At 34.2% G+C, this 16,029-nt stretch overlaps 2 protein-coding genes across 6 annotated transcripts in view; one reads left to right on the top strand and one right to left on the bottom strand.

Annotated features, from left to right (window-relative positions):
- Ten-a (tenascin accessory) overlaps positions 1-16,029 on the top strand; it is a 176,664-nt gene that overhangs the window by 37,832 nt on the left and 122,803 nt on the right. For 2 of the 5 annotated variants that reach the window (XM_070287772.1, XM_017168681.3), the window contains exon 2: positions 8,980-9,585. The exons of the other annotated variants lie outside the window; for them this stretch is intronic. In XM_070287772.1, the coding sequence (XP_070143873.1) occupies positions 9,440-9,585 (146 nt within the window). In that variant the 5' untranslated portion in view covers positions 8,980-9,439. The remainder of the gene's footprint in view (positions 1-8,979; positions 9,586-16,029) is intronic. 5 annotated transcript variants of the gene reach the window in all.
- On the bottom strand, positions 14,479-15,439 carry LOC108076024 (uncharacterized). The gene is made up of 2 exons (XM_017168684.3): positions 14,725-15,439; positions 14,479-14,658 (listed from the first exon to the last, which is right to left on the bottom strand). Exons 1-2 carry the CDS (start codon positions 15,350-15,352, stop codon positions 14,564-14,566), a joined length of 723 nt encoding a protein of 240 aa, XP_017024173.1. The 5' UTR covers positions 15,353-15,439; the 3' UTR covers positions 14,479-14,563.

The following is a 16,029-nucleotide window of genomic DNA, read 5'->3' on the forward strand; positions in this document are numbered from 1 at the left end:
AAGAAAGTTTTTGAGCCGCCGCGTCTCCTTAAACTTTTCTTTATTTTCCTTTATACTCTGCTCTCCGGTACCCATTACTAGCAGGGTATATAGGGGGTATTTAGGATAAATAATAGGTTTTATTCTGAGAAGATATATTATTAACACTTTTTTATATATTATTTGTGCTATTTGTAAAATCTTATGTTTTAGGGGAGGGTTTTCTTCAACAGTTTGTATTTTTGTCTCGAATATAAATGTTTAAATTATAATATTTAAAGCTTTTAATATTTAAAAAAAATATAAAAAAATATTATAAAATATATTATAAAAAATACTATAAAAAAATATTATAAATAAATATTAAAAAAAAAAAATATTATAAAAAATATTATAAAAAAATATTATAAAAAAATATTATACAAAAAAATATTATACAAAAATATTACAAAAGAAATATTATAAAAAAATATACAAAATATTTAAAAAAAATTAAAAAAAAAAAATGTAATACAAAAATATTATAAAAAATTATGAATTTAAATTAAAATCCCTAAATAGTATCAATATACAATATACCGGGTATTTTATAGTCTCACCACTCGATTACACATTTCCTTCTGTCTCCTTATTTATTTATTTTCTGTTTTTATTACAACAACATTAATAACAAAGGCAAAAAAGTAAAGTGCACACACATAAGCTTGCATAGACATCATAAAAAAGTTAAGCTCAAGATACAAAGATACACAGATACACATTTACATTCAGGCACACACACAACAAAAGAGCAATTTGTTATTTAATGAAACTGAAAACAAGAAAGGCAGCCTTTGGCAAGCCGATATTTGGATGCCCTTGCAGTGTGCTTAACTAGTCTTTTTGCTTAGTTTTATTCAAATAATTTAAAAATAGAGAGACTAGTTGGCTTAGAAACGTACAGAAGGACAGACAAACAAACCTGGCTAGATCGACTCGCCTGTTGACGCTGTTCAAGATTATATAAACTCCATTATAATACCCTCCAAGGGTATATAAAGAAATAAACTCGCAGGCAAAAAGCCAGCGCAAACGAAAAAAAAAGCTAAATGTATCTGTAAGATGAAAGCATTAACGCACAGAATGCTAATATCTTATGCACACACACACACACACACACACACACACCCGAAGAAAGATACAAATATATTGGGCGCTTCTGGGGAATTACAACGGCCTATGAACTGAAACCGAAACTGAACTCTCGAAAGCCAAGGCGAATCCCAAACTCAACTCGAAGCTCGAATAGAAACAGAACTGAATCTGTCGTGTCTTTGATTATTATCAGGGTGCACTGGAAAAAATTTTGAAAAAATATTTAAACCAAAAATAAAAAGCAAAATTACAAATAAATAAAATAATATAAACTAATTACACAAATACCTCTAAAAATGGTTTGATTTCTTTAAGGAAATTGATTTAATATTTATTTAAAGATTTTCTTTCAGTGCAGCTCATAAACCCCAACACACACTCTCACACACATGGTCACCCATTTGTATCTTTGTATCTGCATCTCGCACATTAACAGAGAAGAAGAAAAAAAAAAGAACAGAAAGAAAGAGAATAAAGTTAAGCTAACAAAGCGAAGCGCCGAAACTCAAGAGTAGGTGGACCAGGGAATTGGCTAGTGGGGAGGGGGAAAAACCAGGGGGTAGAGGATGAGGAGGAGTAGGGCTAGGAAAATGTATATGTGGATAAGTGAAAAATGTTGTAGGGCAATTTCTGTCGTTTATGGAATGGGACAGAAAAGCAAAAATCTAAAAAAGTAACACAGAGACACACATAAATAAAAGAATTAAAAGGTATACTTAAACAGAGATAAAGATATTTATAATAATTAATTTAAAAAAATAATTAAAAGCTAATTTATACAAGTTCTTAATCATTTTTAAAGACTTTTTAAAATAAATAAATGCTCAAAAAATCTATTAACAAAATATAAAAAATCTATAAGAAATCTAAAAAATCTATAAAAAAAAATCTAAAAAATCTATAAAAAAAAAATCTATAAAAATTGCTATACTCCTCCTAAAATTAGCAAACCCATTTCCCTGTGAGATCATAAAATCTCAACTAAAGTTCTTTTCTCTCTTTGCAATTGTAAAAGTCTGGAAAAAAAGACAGTCAATCAGCAGATGTGCAATATTTGTTTCTGTTGCCCCCTTCACCCTCCCCTCTTGCTGGATCCTCTGTAATTATGTAGGTGTGAACACTCGCCCTGTGACATGATCATCAGAAGAGAAAAGAAAAGCAAAGAAAAGGAGCAGAACGACCCGAACCATGGACCATAAATTTAAAAGCAATAAAACTTTCAAGACAAATAAATGCGGCTTCCCTCCTGCAATTGTTGCCTTGCACCAACATAAATCTCGAGGCACGCAAAATATTTAAACAAAAGGGGAGACGACGACGACACGCGTGCGTGCGGTTTCATGGATCCTACAACACTCTATATAGTATAGTATGTACACATGTATATATATCTGGCCAGACCTTGAAATGCACACAAGATACACACACACACTACACACACACACTTATGACAGGGGCGTTAATTTATGTGAGACTGTAGTTTGGATCAACACAAAATGAGAAGAAAATAAATAAATATAGGGGGGTATAGAGCGTGATATGCAAGGGGGGTTACGTAAGGGAAGATCCAGGGGAGATCCCTCTTTCTCTCAGCTTTCTGGGCGATCATGTGCGTCATTGCCATTGAGGATCGTCGATTTGATTGCGTGCCGCATCTGGAATCCTCATTAAATCTGTATATATGTATATATCTGTGCCAGATTGGAATTATCGTGTGTGTGGGGGGGGGGGGGGGGGGGGGGGGGGGGGGAATTTATGGGGTCAGTTTAAATATTTGTGGCAGATTTGCCAAAGTCAGAGAGGGTTTAATTACAAAAATTAATAAGACAAAGGATGTATACAGATAACTAATTTTATATATTTTAAATATTTTATATACTTTATATATTTTATATATTTTATATATTTTATATATTTTATATATTTTATATATTTTATATATTTTATATATTTTATACATTTTAAACATTTTATAAATTCTTTATATTCTGTATAACTATATGATAAATAAATGAAATTTTCACAATAATTATAAACAGACTGATCTTATTTTCCACATTTTTTGACCATCCAGTTCTGGTTTTCCTCTACAAAAATCTAAAAAACAAACAAAAAATACAAACAAACTCTGACACAGAAACAATATTTATCAAAATCTTTCAATATCTATCAAATTAATCCCAAATGATCATCCCAAGAAAAAATTGATGGCATTACAAAACAAGCCATCAAGTATGTTGCTTTTCACCGCCTGAACTTTGATCAGTTCAAGTGATCTTTCTTTCAGTTCAAGAACCAAAAAAAAAAAAAAAAAATTATAAGAAAATAGAAAACCCCCCCGAGAAAAACCAGAAAAAAAAGCGATCAAGCAGATTGCTCCCAATTCCATAAACGAAACGATCGTGACAAGAGCTTTCGCTGGCACAGCTCCCATGATTATTTTGAGTGATCTTCTTGGAAGAAGATACTCTCGAGAAACTCTTTTGGGATTTCCCAGGCGAAGGGGGGAAAAATTGTGGGGCAGCAGCAGCAGCTGCCTGATGTTTCACATGAACTCCGGGTGACACACTCTTGCCACCAATGGCTTTTGGCCAATTAGCTTTGGCCCCAAAACAGACAAAAAAATCAAATCAAATCGAATGGAATCAAAATCCCCCTATTTGTGGCACCTACGCCCCCTTCTTATGCCTTAGTTTTCCTCTTTAAGATTTTTTTTCGACCCGCTGCTCATCAGAATTGCACAGAGAAAAATGATTAGTAGGTTTTTAGTTTATTTTGTATTTAATTTATATATTTTTGTATAGTTTTTAAGATTTTTATGAGGCTTGATGTATAAATAACAATTAAAATATATTTTATAAATATGATTGAGTTAATTTATTATTTTTTAAATTAGTTTTAAGCTAGATTTAAGGTATAAATATCTCAGATAAAATATTTAAAAAATATTCTAAATATTTTTTATAACTTATTTTTAAGTATATTTATTAATATAATATTTTTAAAAGGTTTTCAAATAGAAATACATTTTTAGTTCTAAATTATTTTAGTTTAATAATATTCTTAATTTATATCGCAGTGTGTTTTAATTATTTGAGGCGTGTTTTTGGTTGTGTTTATCTGGGCAAACATAAAACAGAAAATGAAAAACCAAATAAACGCTAATTGGAAAAGCATATTTTATATGGACTCTGTTCCTGTTTAGCTTTTCTCTGCCTCCTCCCCTCTACCCCCTCTAACTCCCCCGTCCTGTGGCACGCACTCGTCTTCGGCCCACTCGTAAAAACTGGAAACATTTTTGGGAGAAACGAGAAAAATGTGAGGCAGGGAGGCAGGCAGCAGGCAGGCGACCATAAAAATGTTGTTGGGCAACCCTTTAGCTCTTCGGTTCGGTTTTTGGTTTTGTCTACAAAAACACCAAGTGTCGAAGGGGGGAGAAAAATATACACACTCCATGCCATGCCACGCCACGCCATGCCACTCCACTCCACGCCACAGGGAGTGGGAATTGGTTGTCAAATGAAATGCCGTGTTGGCCATCATGATTATTTCTGACATTTGTGGCAAATGTTTGAACCGAAAACTTTTCTCACTCCTCTCGCGACGACTATTTATAAATAATCAAAATTGTTGACATCAAATTTGGTTGAAGGAGGGAAGGAGACGCCATTTAATTGTTTTATGCTGCCCAATGTTTGTCGCGTAGAAATAAAATCAATTTTAATTACATTTAGTCGCTGACATTTTGATGGGGCAAAGGGGTGGAGTGGGAGGGAGGCCAAGGCTCTTTTCTGGTTTCCCAAAAGGAAACCAGTTCTGTCCAATCCCAAAACCCAATCCTCGCTGTGCTGCTCAATGGTCCGATTCCCAGTTCAAGTCCCAGTTCCAAGCTCTGCTTTTTGGTTTTCTTATTTCTTATTTTTTCTCCTCTTTTTTTTTTGTGTCTCTCCTGTATTCTTATTTTTTCTTACTCTTTTTTTTTTTTTGAAGCTGCATCCTAACGCAAACCTGGAAACTTGTCGTTGGTTTTTTATTTATTTTTTTTTTATATTTTTTTTTTTCTCGGAGAGCAACTTGCTGTGAACTCGTTTGGTAGCATTTTGGGTGGGCGAAAGGGGCAGGGATTTGTTGTGTTTGGGGTGCCTTGGAGGAGGTTTTGCAGAGGCGGAGGGGGGCGTCAACATGATTTGCACTACAAAACAAAAAAATTTTTTAAGGAGCAGTCCGTCGCTCCTTTCCAAGTGCACTGGAAATTAAATAGAATATTTTTATTATTTTAAAAATATTTGGAATATGAAAATGTAAGGGTTTCTCATTAATTTTTATAAATATTTAATGTGCAAAGATTTTCTCTAATTTCCATAAATATTGAAAACTTTTTATTATATTTCTTAGTTTTTTTTAGAAATATTTAAAAATAAAATGTCTTAAGTTAATTAATTTTAGGTTTTTTAAATTTTCTTTAAAAATTTCAAGCTTTACAAATTCTTATAAATTTTATAAATAAATAAATTTCAAGCTTTATAAATTTTTGTAAATTTTATAAATATTTAAAATTAAAAAAAATACATCTATATACATTTTAGTTAATTGTTTAAATAACTTTCAGTTAATTTTCAAGCTTTTTAAAGTTAAAGAAATATTTTCTTAATATTTTTTTAAATTCGAAATATTATTTGTACATGAATTACATGCCTTGGGCTTAGTTTAAGTATTTAATTTCATATTATTCCCAGTGCATCTTGCCTGGGCCGCGTTGCTGCCTCTTTTTCGCGCTGCATTTTTCGCGTAGGCCGCCCCGAGAGTGCAGCGAACTTGGTAGCCGGAGCGGAGATTAATGCTCCTCACAGACAAAACTCAGCTGGAATATTTCTCTGGACGAACGAACTCGTTGTGTTTCGTGCCTGTGGCCAGTAAATTTTGAGCTGTTTTTGCTTTTGGCCGCCCAGGCCAACAAGTAGATTTCGTATCAGCGAAGAGATGCGTTTTAAGCCAGCAACAGTAGTAGATATTTGGCCAGCAGATTTCCTAGAAGAGAAAGAGAGAGAGAGGAGGATCAATCATAGGAATGTCTGGGATTTTCCAGTGAACATATATGAAAATTCTCAGTATCAGTTAGATGGATTTAGGAACAGATAACAGGCACTGAAAGCTGTGAGATAATTTTAAATAGGCTTAAATTAAAAGGGATTGAATAAAGAAAAGATAATCTTTTCTGCAAGTAATTGATTTTCTTTAAAATTATAATTTTAAATTATTATAATAATTAATACTCTCAAAAAGAAGCATAAAAACTCTAAAAAAAATCTCCCAAAAATGTCTTTAATATTCTCAAGGGAATTGAAAAAATTTGGGGTTAAAAATTCCAAGAAAATTATAACCAAAAAATTTCAATGAAATTCCTTTAACTTTTTTTTCTCTTCTTATTTTATTTTTTTATTTTTGTTTTTTTATTTTTAGCTCAAATATTCCCTTTTAACACTTGTCATAATTTGTTCATATTTCATTCAATTTTTTTTTTTCGAACAGCAATTATGCGATTACATAGCTTTTTTTTCTCTCTTCCTTTGTTTTGTTGTTGTTGAATTGTTGTAATTGTTGAAATTTTTTCAACGACAACCAGGGATTTAAAAGAGTTCTTTGTCTCGTTTTTTGCTTGGCTTTTAATGAACGTGAAATTATATTTCATTAGCCGGGCGCTGTGAGAAGATATAAAAACAACAACAAAAAAACGAAATGTATCTATTGAATGTATTCGCTTCACTGGCGCGGAATGTGCTAGTTCATTGCGTTGTGTTAATTAATAAACGCCTCAAAAAATCAGGCAGTTGTTCGATGTTTGATTAATGGCAATTTGCCAGGTTCAAAGATACATTTTGTATCTCACACAGAAAATAGTGGCAACCAATTGTTGCGGTTGAGATACAATGTATCTGGTAGAATAAACATTACACTGGATAAAGTTTTTAGAGATTTGTAATAGAAAATAAATATATAATATAACTTATTAAAGTCAGAAGCTGTGGGAAATATAAATATAAAACAAAATCTAAGATATTTCCTTAGTTTTTTATTGATTTCTCTCTGTGCACTTGTATTTCCTGCATTTGTATCTCTATCTTTGCATTGCTGCATCTCTGCATCTCTGCGGTTCATTTGAGGTGTCTCTGTCTGGCAAAAGCCTTTTTAGGTATTATTTCCAATACCTAGCTGCCCTTTTCTTCACTTGGATCTCCCCTACTACCTCTATTTTGATTGATTTTGATTCACTTGGTGTCCATTGTTGTTGCTGCTGCTGCCTGGGTGTTATTCAATTTTTGTGCCATATCATAAATTTAATTTGAGATGAAAATCCCAAAGATATGCCGCATTATCCGGATGGTAGAGCTCGTGCTGCTGCGTGTATCTGTATCCCACAGATACATTTTTCGATCTCCTTCACAATAACGGATTACATTCGAAATTGTTTGGCGCCCGTCCCAACTTGAGAGTTTTCCCCTCCAATGTATCCCCCCTCCCGAGTGTTTTTCCAATATTACACGATGACTTTGAATATTTTTCTGTGTGTGTGTGTGTGGTGAACATCATGGGTGGGATTTTGTGATTAGAGCGATACACACACACACTGGTGTGTCTGGTCCAGTCCAATCGGATAAAGAGGGCGGCAAGTGTAACAAATATGTTCAGTCGGACATGAGACTACAAACTGCTGCCAGGCAGGCAGGGAGGCTGAAGGGGGGGGAGATACCAAAATGGAATCCACACTTATTCTGATTGTTTGCCGAGCTCCCTACTACCTCCAGCTCCCTCCTCCAGCTCCCTCCTCCTACTCCCTCCTCCCCCTCGATGGCTGCTGCAGAAAACCAGTTTTCAGTTTGGTTATTTGAACGGATGCATCCACCACGGGCCAAGAATGATTTTTGGTTTGGCAATTTCCAAAAGGGGGAAATCGATAAATATATATTTTTGGGAGGCAACTGCAACTGCATACAGCTTCCTCGATTGGTAGGATCAGAACCGATTAGGGAGATGCCTGCTACTGCGAAAAATAATTAACATTTTGCCAAGCGTTTTGTTGTTACCCACAATCAATCCCGGAAATGAATGGAAATTAAAGAGAATTTGGAGGGTATTCATTTTTTTTTAAGAGTTTCAATTATTTACAAGTTCTTAGGTATTTTTGTAGGTCAGTTATATATTTAAATACTTTTTTTTTAATTATAAAAAAATGCCTTTTTCTTTTTTAAGCTTAAATATAAATATTTTACAGAATTAAATAGTATAAAGAATTAATTATAAATAAGTTTTTTCGAGGTTAAAATAATTTTTAAGTCTGTTGTAAGTTCTAAAATATATATTTTGGCATACTTTTAAAATATTAAAAAAATATTTTAACCAATAAATAAAAAAAAAAAATTAAAAAATAAATAAAAACAAAATAAATTAAAAGTACAATAAAATCTTGAAGTACTTAAAAAGAATTATAAATAATTTATAATCAATTTTTTATTTAGAATTAATTTATAAGTCTTTTTTAAGGTCTAAAATATATTTAGGCATTTTTTTTTTAATTAAAAGAAAGGTATTTTGGCCAATAAATAAAATACATTAAAATCCAAGTAAAATAAAATCTTAAAAAAAATAATAATAATAAATAAATAATTAATTAATAATAAATGTAAAAATAATAAAATATGCAATAATAAATAATATAAACTACTTATAAAAATCTTAAAAAAAAACCAAAATAAACTACAACGAAAACTCCCAGTTGAAAGCGTAACAAAAGGTCACCAGGTTGTTGTTGTTGTCACCCAAGACAACACCCACTTATATATTTATATATAAATTCTATTCCCCATTCAGATCTGCTGCCATCATGAAGACTATATGAAAAATACAAGAGAAAATCCACAAAAAAGAGAGAATACAATTAAAAGGATAAAGGAGCAGGAAATTAACGAAGGGAAATCCGGTAGATAAGGATTTCGACCTGAAGTTATAGGATTTTCTCATTCGATCAAAGCGATACCTTTTTTTTTTGTTTTCTTTAATTTTTTTTTTTTTTTTTTTGGTGGCGCCATGCCACCTAGGCCCCACGGGCCCCCCCTGCCCCTGTCCATGTCTCGTACGGGGTGCAGTCACAGTAATTGTAATAATTACAATTAAAATAAGCGACTGAAAAACAAAACGAAATTAAAAAAAAAAAAGGAATACAATATCAAATAAATAAATAAAAATTATATAACAAATAGCCGCCATAAATCGTGAAGTGAAGTGCACTCGCAGTCGCAGTGTCGGCGGCACAGTGAATTCCAGACACAAAATGACTATGAAATCGATGAAGTACTCCGATTGTGATACCATCATGGATGGCTACAATCCGGTGCCGCCGCCCCTGCCCCGCCGAGTGCCCCCCGTGCGAAATATATACGCCGAGCCCTTTGCCCACGAGCCGAACCATTCCAGCAGGTAAATATTGAAGGAGAAAAATTCTAAAAAAATATTTTGAAATAAAAGTATTATAGTTAATATTAGGAAATTATATTTTTAGAGTCTTAAATTAATAAAAATATATTTTTTATAAATTAAATTTGGCTTTGAAGAAGATTTTAATATTTATTATTTTTAGTAAAGAAAGAAATTAAAAAATTATTAAATAAAAAGAAAAATAAATAAATAATTAATGAATTAATTAATTATTATTAGTTAACAAATATTTTCACATAAATTTATTTTTATAAATAACATGAAAAATATGAACATTAAAAATCATGATAAGCTTAAAAAATAAATATTTGAATCAATTTAAAAATCGAAAAATTCAATATATTTCTACTTAATTTTCGAAAAATATATTTTTAAAAAATATATTAACTTTCAAAAAACTTTAAAAAAATATAAGAAATTATTATTTAATATAACATATGGTACAATAATAAAAATAGGTATTAAAATAATATTTAAAAAGTATATAAAATAATTTTACGATTTTATAATAGGCATTTTTCAATTTTAAATATTAAATACCAAATTTTTTAAGCAAACATTTCAATCAATAGAAATCTTGAAGTATGAAATTCAAATTATTTCTGCGTCTGTGATTTAATAATTTAAATATTTTTAAATGAAAATATTCGCTTAATAAATGTACTACTTGTAGGTATTAAATTTCTTGTAGTGTTTTTTTCACCTGCAAATAATTGCAATTAAGTCAAGTGTCATCGCGAATTTACGGCGCCATCAAAATGCCACAGACAAAGTCAAACGGCGATTATGTGCAGCAGGAGCAGGATGATGAGTAGGAGCCACAGGTCAACTCGGGTCAACAAAATAGCCAAGTTGCTGATAAAATCATTGGCCAAAATATTGCCTCGGTTTTAGGACTTAATTAACATTCAAGTCCCCGGGTCTGTTGGGTTTAAGTTGTGCAGAGTGCAAAGTGCATTTCTGAAATTTAATATGTGTAATATGCCCAGGCAAACGGCTTTTACACACTTGCTTTGAACCCTAATTAAACGCTAGGAAATCAAATGTAATTTCAAGTGAAATGCCTTCGATCATAATTAAAATGTATATATTATTTTCAATTGTAGAACATTTTGTGTGTTGTTTGTTCAAAGAACAAAAGTAATTGCAAGCCAAAGGTTGTTATTATTTTGTTGAAATCTAATATGAGCAACTAAATTGGACAACTGGATACATTATTTCATAAACAAAATGTGTCCGTGTCAATTATGATTCCCTTCGATTAGCAGCAATAAATGCTCAATTTCTCTGTGTTTCTGTTGTAAGTCTTAAAAAGTGTTAACTAGCCAATTAGTTTCGATAGTTTAAACAATAATTGGAAACAAGAGAGAACTTTGTGGGTATATTATCCTGGGAACACGATAAATATTTCCCTGTTTGAAAAGGGTGTCACCCAAAAGGTGTTGTTATGTTTTTCTCTGTGAGAACAGAAGAACGAGTTTCATTTGTAAAAAACTCCATTCTTTGGCGCAATCATCGCCAATTCAAACGCAAGAAACTGGAACACAATTGCAATAAACGCACGCCTCGCTGAGTAGCTCCTATATATTTGTTTCCTTTTTTTTTCCACATGCCACAGAGTTGCATATTAAAAAAGGGAAAAATATCCGAGTGTGTGTGGAGGCGAAGAGCGCAGATGATAAAGAAATGTCCCATATAAAGCGGCGTGAGTCGAGTGTACAATATGCATTTTCATATCTGAATAAATAGACAGGCGAGAGGTGCGGAGTTGCTCTTCTTCTGGCAGGGATATAATATATATATGTATATCTATATGGTATATATCACGGCCCACAACAATGCCCCGAGGAGGAGGAGGAGGAGTGAAGCCCGGTAACGAGGGCAGACAGATGGAAGAGCTTACCAGGACGAAAGCGAGGATGAGGGAGCAACAGCGGACAAGTGGTAACCAACAGTCAGCCAACTGATACAAGAGGCTGTCTGCACTAAGAAAAAAATGTCCATTTCAAATGGTTAAAAATTCATTAAAAGAAATTTAAATTATACAAACTCCAAAGAAAACAAAGTTGCCTAAGGACTCTATTAAAAATAGAACCAATAGAGCTTAGTTTTAAAGCAAAACAGTGTTCCCTCTCTGTTCACTCTTTCTCTCTCTGTCTTTCGGTCTTTCTTTCTCTCCCTCTCTCTCCCTCTCTCTCCCTCTATTTGCCTCGCATTCTTTCATTCTCTCTTGAATGCTTCACCTGCAATGTACTAGCAAACGAGAGAGTTTATTTTTAGCTGCTCTTTGAGAGTATTTAAAATGTTGATCAAAATCAATTTTCGTTCTCTCATTTCTTGCCTGCAATGTACTAGCATGAGAGTTCCTCCTCCACAAGAAGGAGACCATTCTCTTAAGTTCCTTTTTCTGTATGTTTTACAGAGCGGAATCGAATGATCAGAACATATGTTCACTGTTTACTGCTATAACTTTTCTCCCTGTGAACGAAAAAAATATATAAAAAAAGTGGGCAATGTGGGCGTGGCTATGGCTATAGCTTTTGGGTGGCTGGTTATTCGGCAGTGTGGCGCAATATGTTTGCCTGTCAGTTTCATGCATTTCATATCGAAAACCATTCGTACTTTTACTTGAGTGAGTTTTATGAGCAACGAGCCGAGCCTGTACACTCTCTCACACACACACACACACACACATATGAGGATGAGGATGCTCCACTGGCTACATTGTGTTGTATCCTTTTTCCTATCCAGTTCAAAATGGGATAGTTGCTGGATTGCGGCGGGGATTTTTCGAGAACACGGTTGAGGGGGAGAGAGAGTGTCGAGGCGGACGACATCAGTGGCCCCGTTTATATGCATAGTTTTTGGTTGCTACTGCGATTGCAAACTGCGAAGTGGGTTAGATTGTGTTCCGCTGGCTCTGTGCCTGGGCACGCTTTGCTTTTATATTAAATGAAAATTCCAATTACTTTTTATGGGGACTACTACTGCCAATGGAATAAAAGAGGCGGTTACACTTTGGCCTCAAACTTGACTAGGGATTAAAAAGAAAAAGAGATTATTAAAGAGCGAGGAAGATTAAAAAGAGAGATCATTAAAGAGAGAAAATAGAAAAAGAGATTATTAATGAGAGAAGATAGAAAAAGAGATTACTAAAGACCGAAGAAGATAAAAAAAAAAGAAATTATTAAAGAAGATAAAAAAGAGAGATCATTGAAAAGCGTAGAGATCTTAGAGGGTTAGGTAAATTATAATTGATAAATATTTATTAAGATTTTTTAGAGATCTATACTTTTTTAAAGTATTAAAATCGAAGCTTTATACCCTTCTCTCTCGTTTTCTCTTTGAGGTAGCGAACGGGAGAGTTTTTATTTTGTTAAACTCTGAGTGAGTTTCTCTCCAAAAAAAATTCTTGATTAATTTTGGGATATAATATGCAAGGCTCTCTCAGAGCACACCGAAACAAAAACTCTCTCTCGTTTTTTCTTTGACGTAGCGAACGGGAGAGTTTCTATTTTTTTACTGCTCTCTAAGAGAGCAGAGTCACATAATTTTGCTCTGTGCTTGATTAAAGCCCCTTGAATGTCAAAGTTCCCCTCGAATGCAAACCGAAAAAAAATTACAATAAATATTTCTCTTTCTCTTCTTCTCTCCCACTCTCTCCACTTGTAGGTAAGTTATGGAATACGAATATATGTATATATATTTATATATATAGAGGAGAGCCTGCATATTTGAGGAGGTGCCTAGGCTAGGTTCCTGGAACTGAAAGTGGAGCTGGTGGGGAATTTAATAATTCAAGTGGCCGGTGAGGGCGAAGGCCTCTCTAATGACCTACTTGAAAACAAACAACAACAGTGTAACGGAAAAGAGAGAGAAAAAAAGAGTATTGCCGAGGGTGGTAGGGTGGGTGGTACGTACCTACCTACCTGTACCCACCTATTCGCACATAAGTAATTTGTGTGTGCTTCATGTGGGGGTCAGGTGGTTTGCCAGAAACTTGTTTAGTTTTCGGTTTGGCTTAGTTCGGTTTCAGTTCAGTTTTCAGTTGAGTTTTCCGTTTTCAGTTTTCAGTTTCCCCGTTTTCAGTTGAGTTGCAGTAGTTTTTTTTCTATTTACAATTTTCAGTTGCAAGTTGAGTTTTGAGCTTTTTCGGTGTTTGACTTGCTGCAAGTTGTATTTGAAGTACATTTCGCAGAATATGCTGTGTGGAAAGTAACTAACCCCTTGACCTAGTCCAATCAATATCCTTTTTGGCAAACATTCATCTTGGCTGGCATTATGAGTGAAATGCTGAGCTTTGCTTACCTCCTGGTCTTGATTTCATATAATTTTCTTGTTTTTTTGCTTTCCACACACAAACACAAAAGAGACAAGAGTCACAAGGAAAAATCCAAACAGGACACATATCATATATCCTGCCATAAACTATATACCTCTTGTGTGTGTGTGTGTTGTGTGTGTTGGCTGGGGGGTAGAGAGTCAGTCACAACTCGATTTTGCTCGTTAGACAACATTTGTTTCGGACAGTTGGCAACTAATTTGTTTTGAAATGGATGTCGAGTGTGTGTGTGTGTCCTCGACGACCCCCAGGACGAGGCAATGGCAAGAAGGTTCACTGCCAGCAAATTGAATAAAGCACAAAAAAAAAAAAAAGGAAATAAGGGAAAAGATCCCCTGAAAATAAGGACAAGACAGAGTCAAGCCTGTCCCCTGTAAATATTATGCTAGAATTTTGATAGATTTTGGTAAGGTTAAAGTGGAGGGAGGGGGTTTGGGTTGGGGTAGATTTTATCCCCTCTTTTGGTCTTTAGAAAACCAATTGAGTGTCTTTCCCTTATAAAATATATAAAAAGAAAAGTAAAAAATGCCATATTTAAATATTTATCAAATCCTTTTATCATTTTTTACTTGCATATAAATTTATTTCTTGATATCAGAACTATTTCCTGCTTTTTGGTTACTTGAAATTGGATAATAAACGCTGCTTTAGGTCTTTGGCTGTGGCCGATTTCTCAGATTCTCCACTAAAGGCTGACACATTGTCCTCGTTGCCTAAATAATATTTTAAAAAAATTAAATTTTAAATGAAATTTGATTAGAAAATATAACATTACTCACCTGGCAACATTCTGTGCTTGCTTCTCTTGTAAATTCGCTGACTTTTCTTGCTCTGTAAACTTCGTGAACTACTAGTCCTTGAAGGTGGAAGACTGGTAATCAAACTCCTACTTCGACTTGGTGTTCTCACAATCGTAGAACTACTAGCTTTTGGAGTTGCTGGTTGGCTGGTGATTAAACTACGACTTTGACTTGGTATTTGGGCAATTGTCACCGATTTACTGGACATTTTTCTGCGGGGAAACGATGATGTTGAAGAAGCGGTGGCCGTCAAAAGATTTCCAGTGACCGCCGCCTTGTTGCTGCTTCCGGGCAAGGATAAAATTGGTGCTGAAATGGAGCTACTAGGTGGCAGCATTAAACGCAGATCCTGATTCTCCTGAAAGAGCCGAGCTCGCAGATTTTTTAAACCCTCCATTTGGGACAATCTATGCTCTTCCATGACCCTTAAATTATTTTTTGCCCGCTCTAAAATATCAAAAACTCTGCCCAATTGTTTGCTCTTCTCCTGCTGGCCACGATTGTGGGCCTCGAGTCGTCCTGAGATGGGATTCGGGGATCCACCCGAGCTGGATGGTGTAGGGTTCTTGTCATTTTCCTTGTATTTTTCTAAATTCTGATTGGCCATGGTTTTTCCAGATTTGAATTTTGATTTGTGGAATTTTGAATTTAGTATTTATCAAAAAAATAACACTCGGTTCAAGGTCTACTTTTATATATTTATTGAATTGCAATGGCCACTCTAAAATATATATAAAATAAATAAACAATAAATTGGAGTTGCGTTTTTATGGCCACTCTCCAGTGGCCTTTTAGCCAACTCTCAAATTGGTCCAACTATTAAAGTGAAAAACTTTTTACCAGCTTTTTACCAGTTTATGCCAGCTTTTCCCCCCCAGTTTTTCCTTGCTTTTCCTCCGCCTCTCTCTCTCATATTTTGGCAGACAAACTTCAAACTATTGTTGTGGCAAGTCAATGAACTGGCAAAATCGCCTAATATTTCCACACTCCCAGACACTTGTCGTCCGTCCGTTCGTCCTCCTGTTTGAAAATGAAAAAAAAAGAAAAGAGGAGTTTTTCCCCTGGAAGCTTCATGTTTTGTGCTCTGAATGGCCAAGTATATTAAAAGTCTATTTCTTTTGGCAAGACAATAAAGTAGCGCGAGGGCGCCAGGCGAAAGGACAAAGGCACACGAGAGAAGATGGAGTAGTATGTAGTTGTAGTAGTAGTAGGTGGCCAAGGATTCACGGACTTATGGCGGCTCCTGGCCAGGACTTTGGGTTCTGTGAAGGGGGGACTGTCGGT

Source organism: Drosophila kikkawai, chromosome X (genome assembly GCF_030179895.1).
Source record: "Drosophila kikkawai strain 14028-0561.14 chromosome X, DkikHiC1v2, whole genome shotgun sequence".
In the NCBI taxonomy this organism is placed as follows: Eukaryota; Metazoa; Arthropoda; class Insecta; order Diptera; family Drosophilidae; genus Drosophila; species Drosophila kikkawai.

Coding starts and splice junctions, on each gene's coding strand:
- LOC108076024 (XM_017168684.3), bottom strand. CDS start 15,352: ATGGCCAATCAGAATTTAGAAAAATACAAGGAAAATGACAAGAACCCT. Junction 14,659..14,724: donor CAAGCACAGAATGTTGCCAG/GTGAGTAATGTT, acceptor AATATTATTTAG/GCAACGAGGACAATGTGTCA.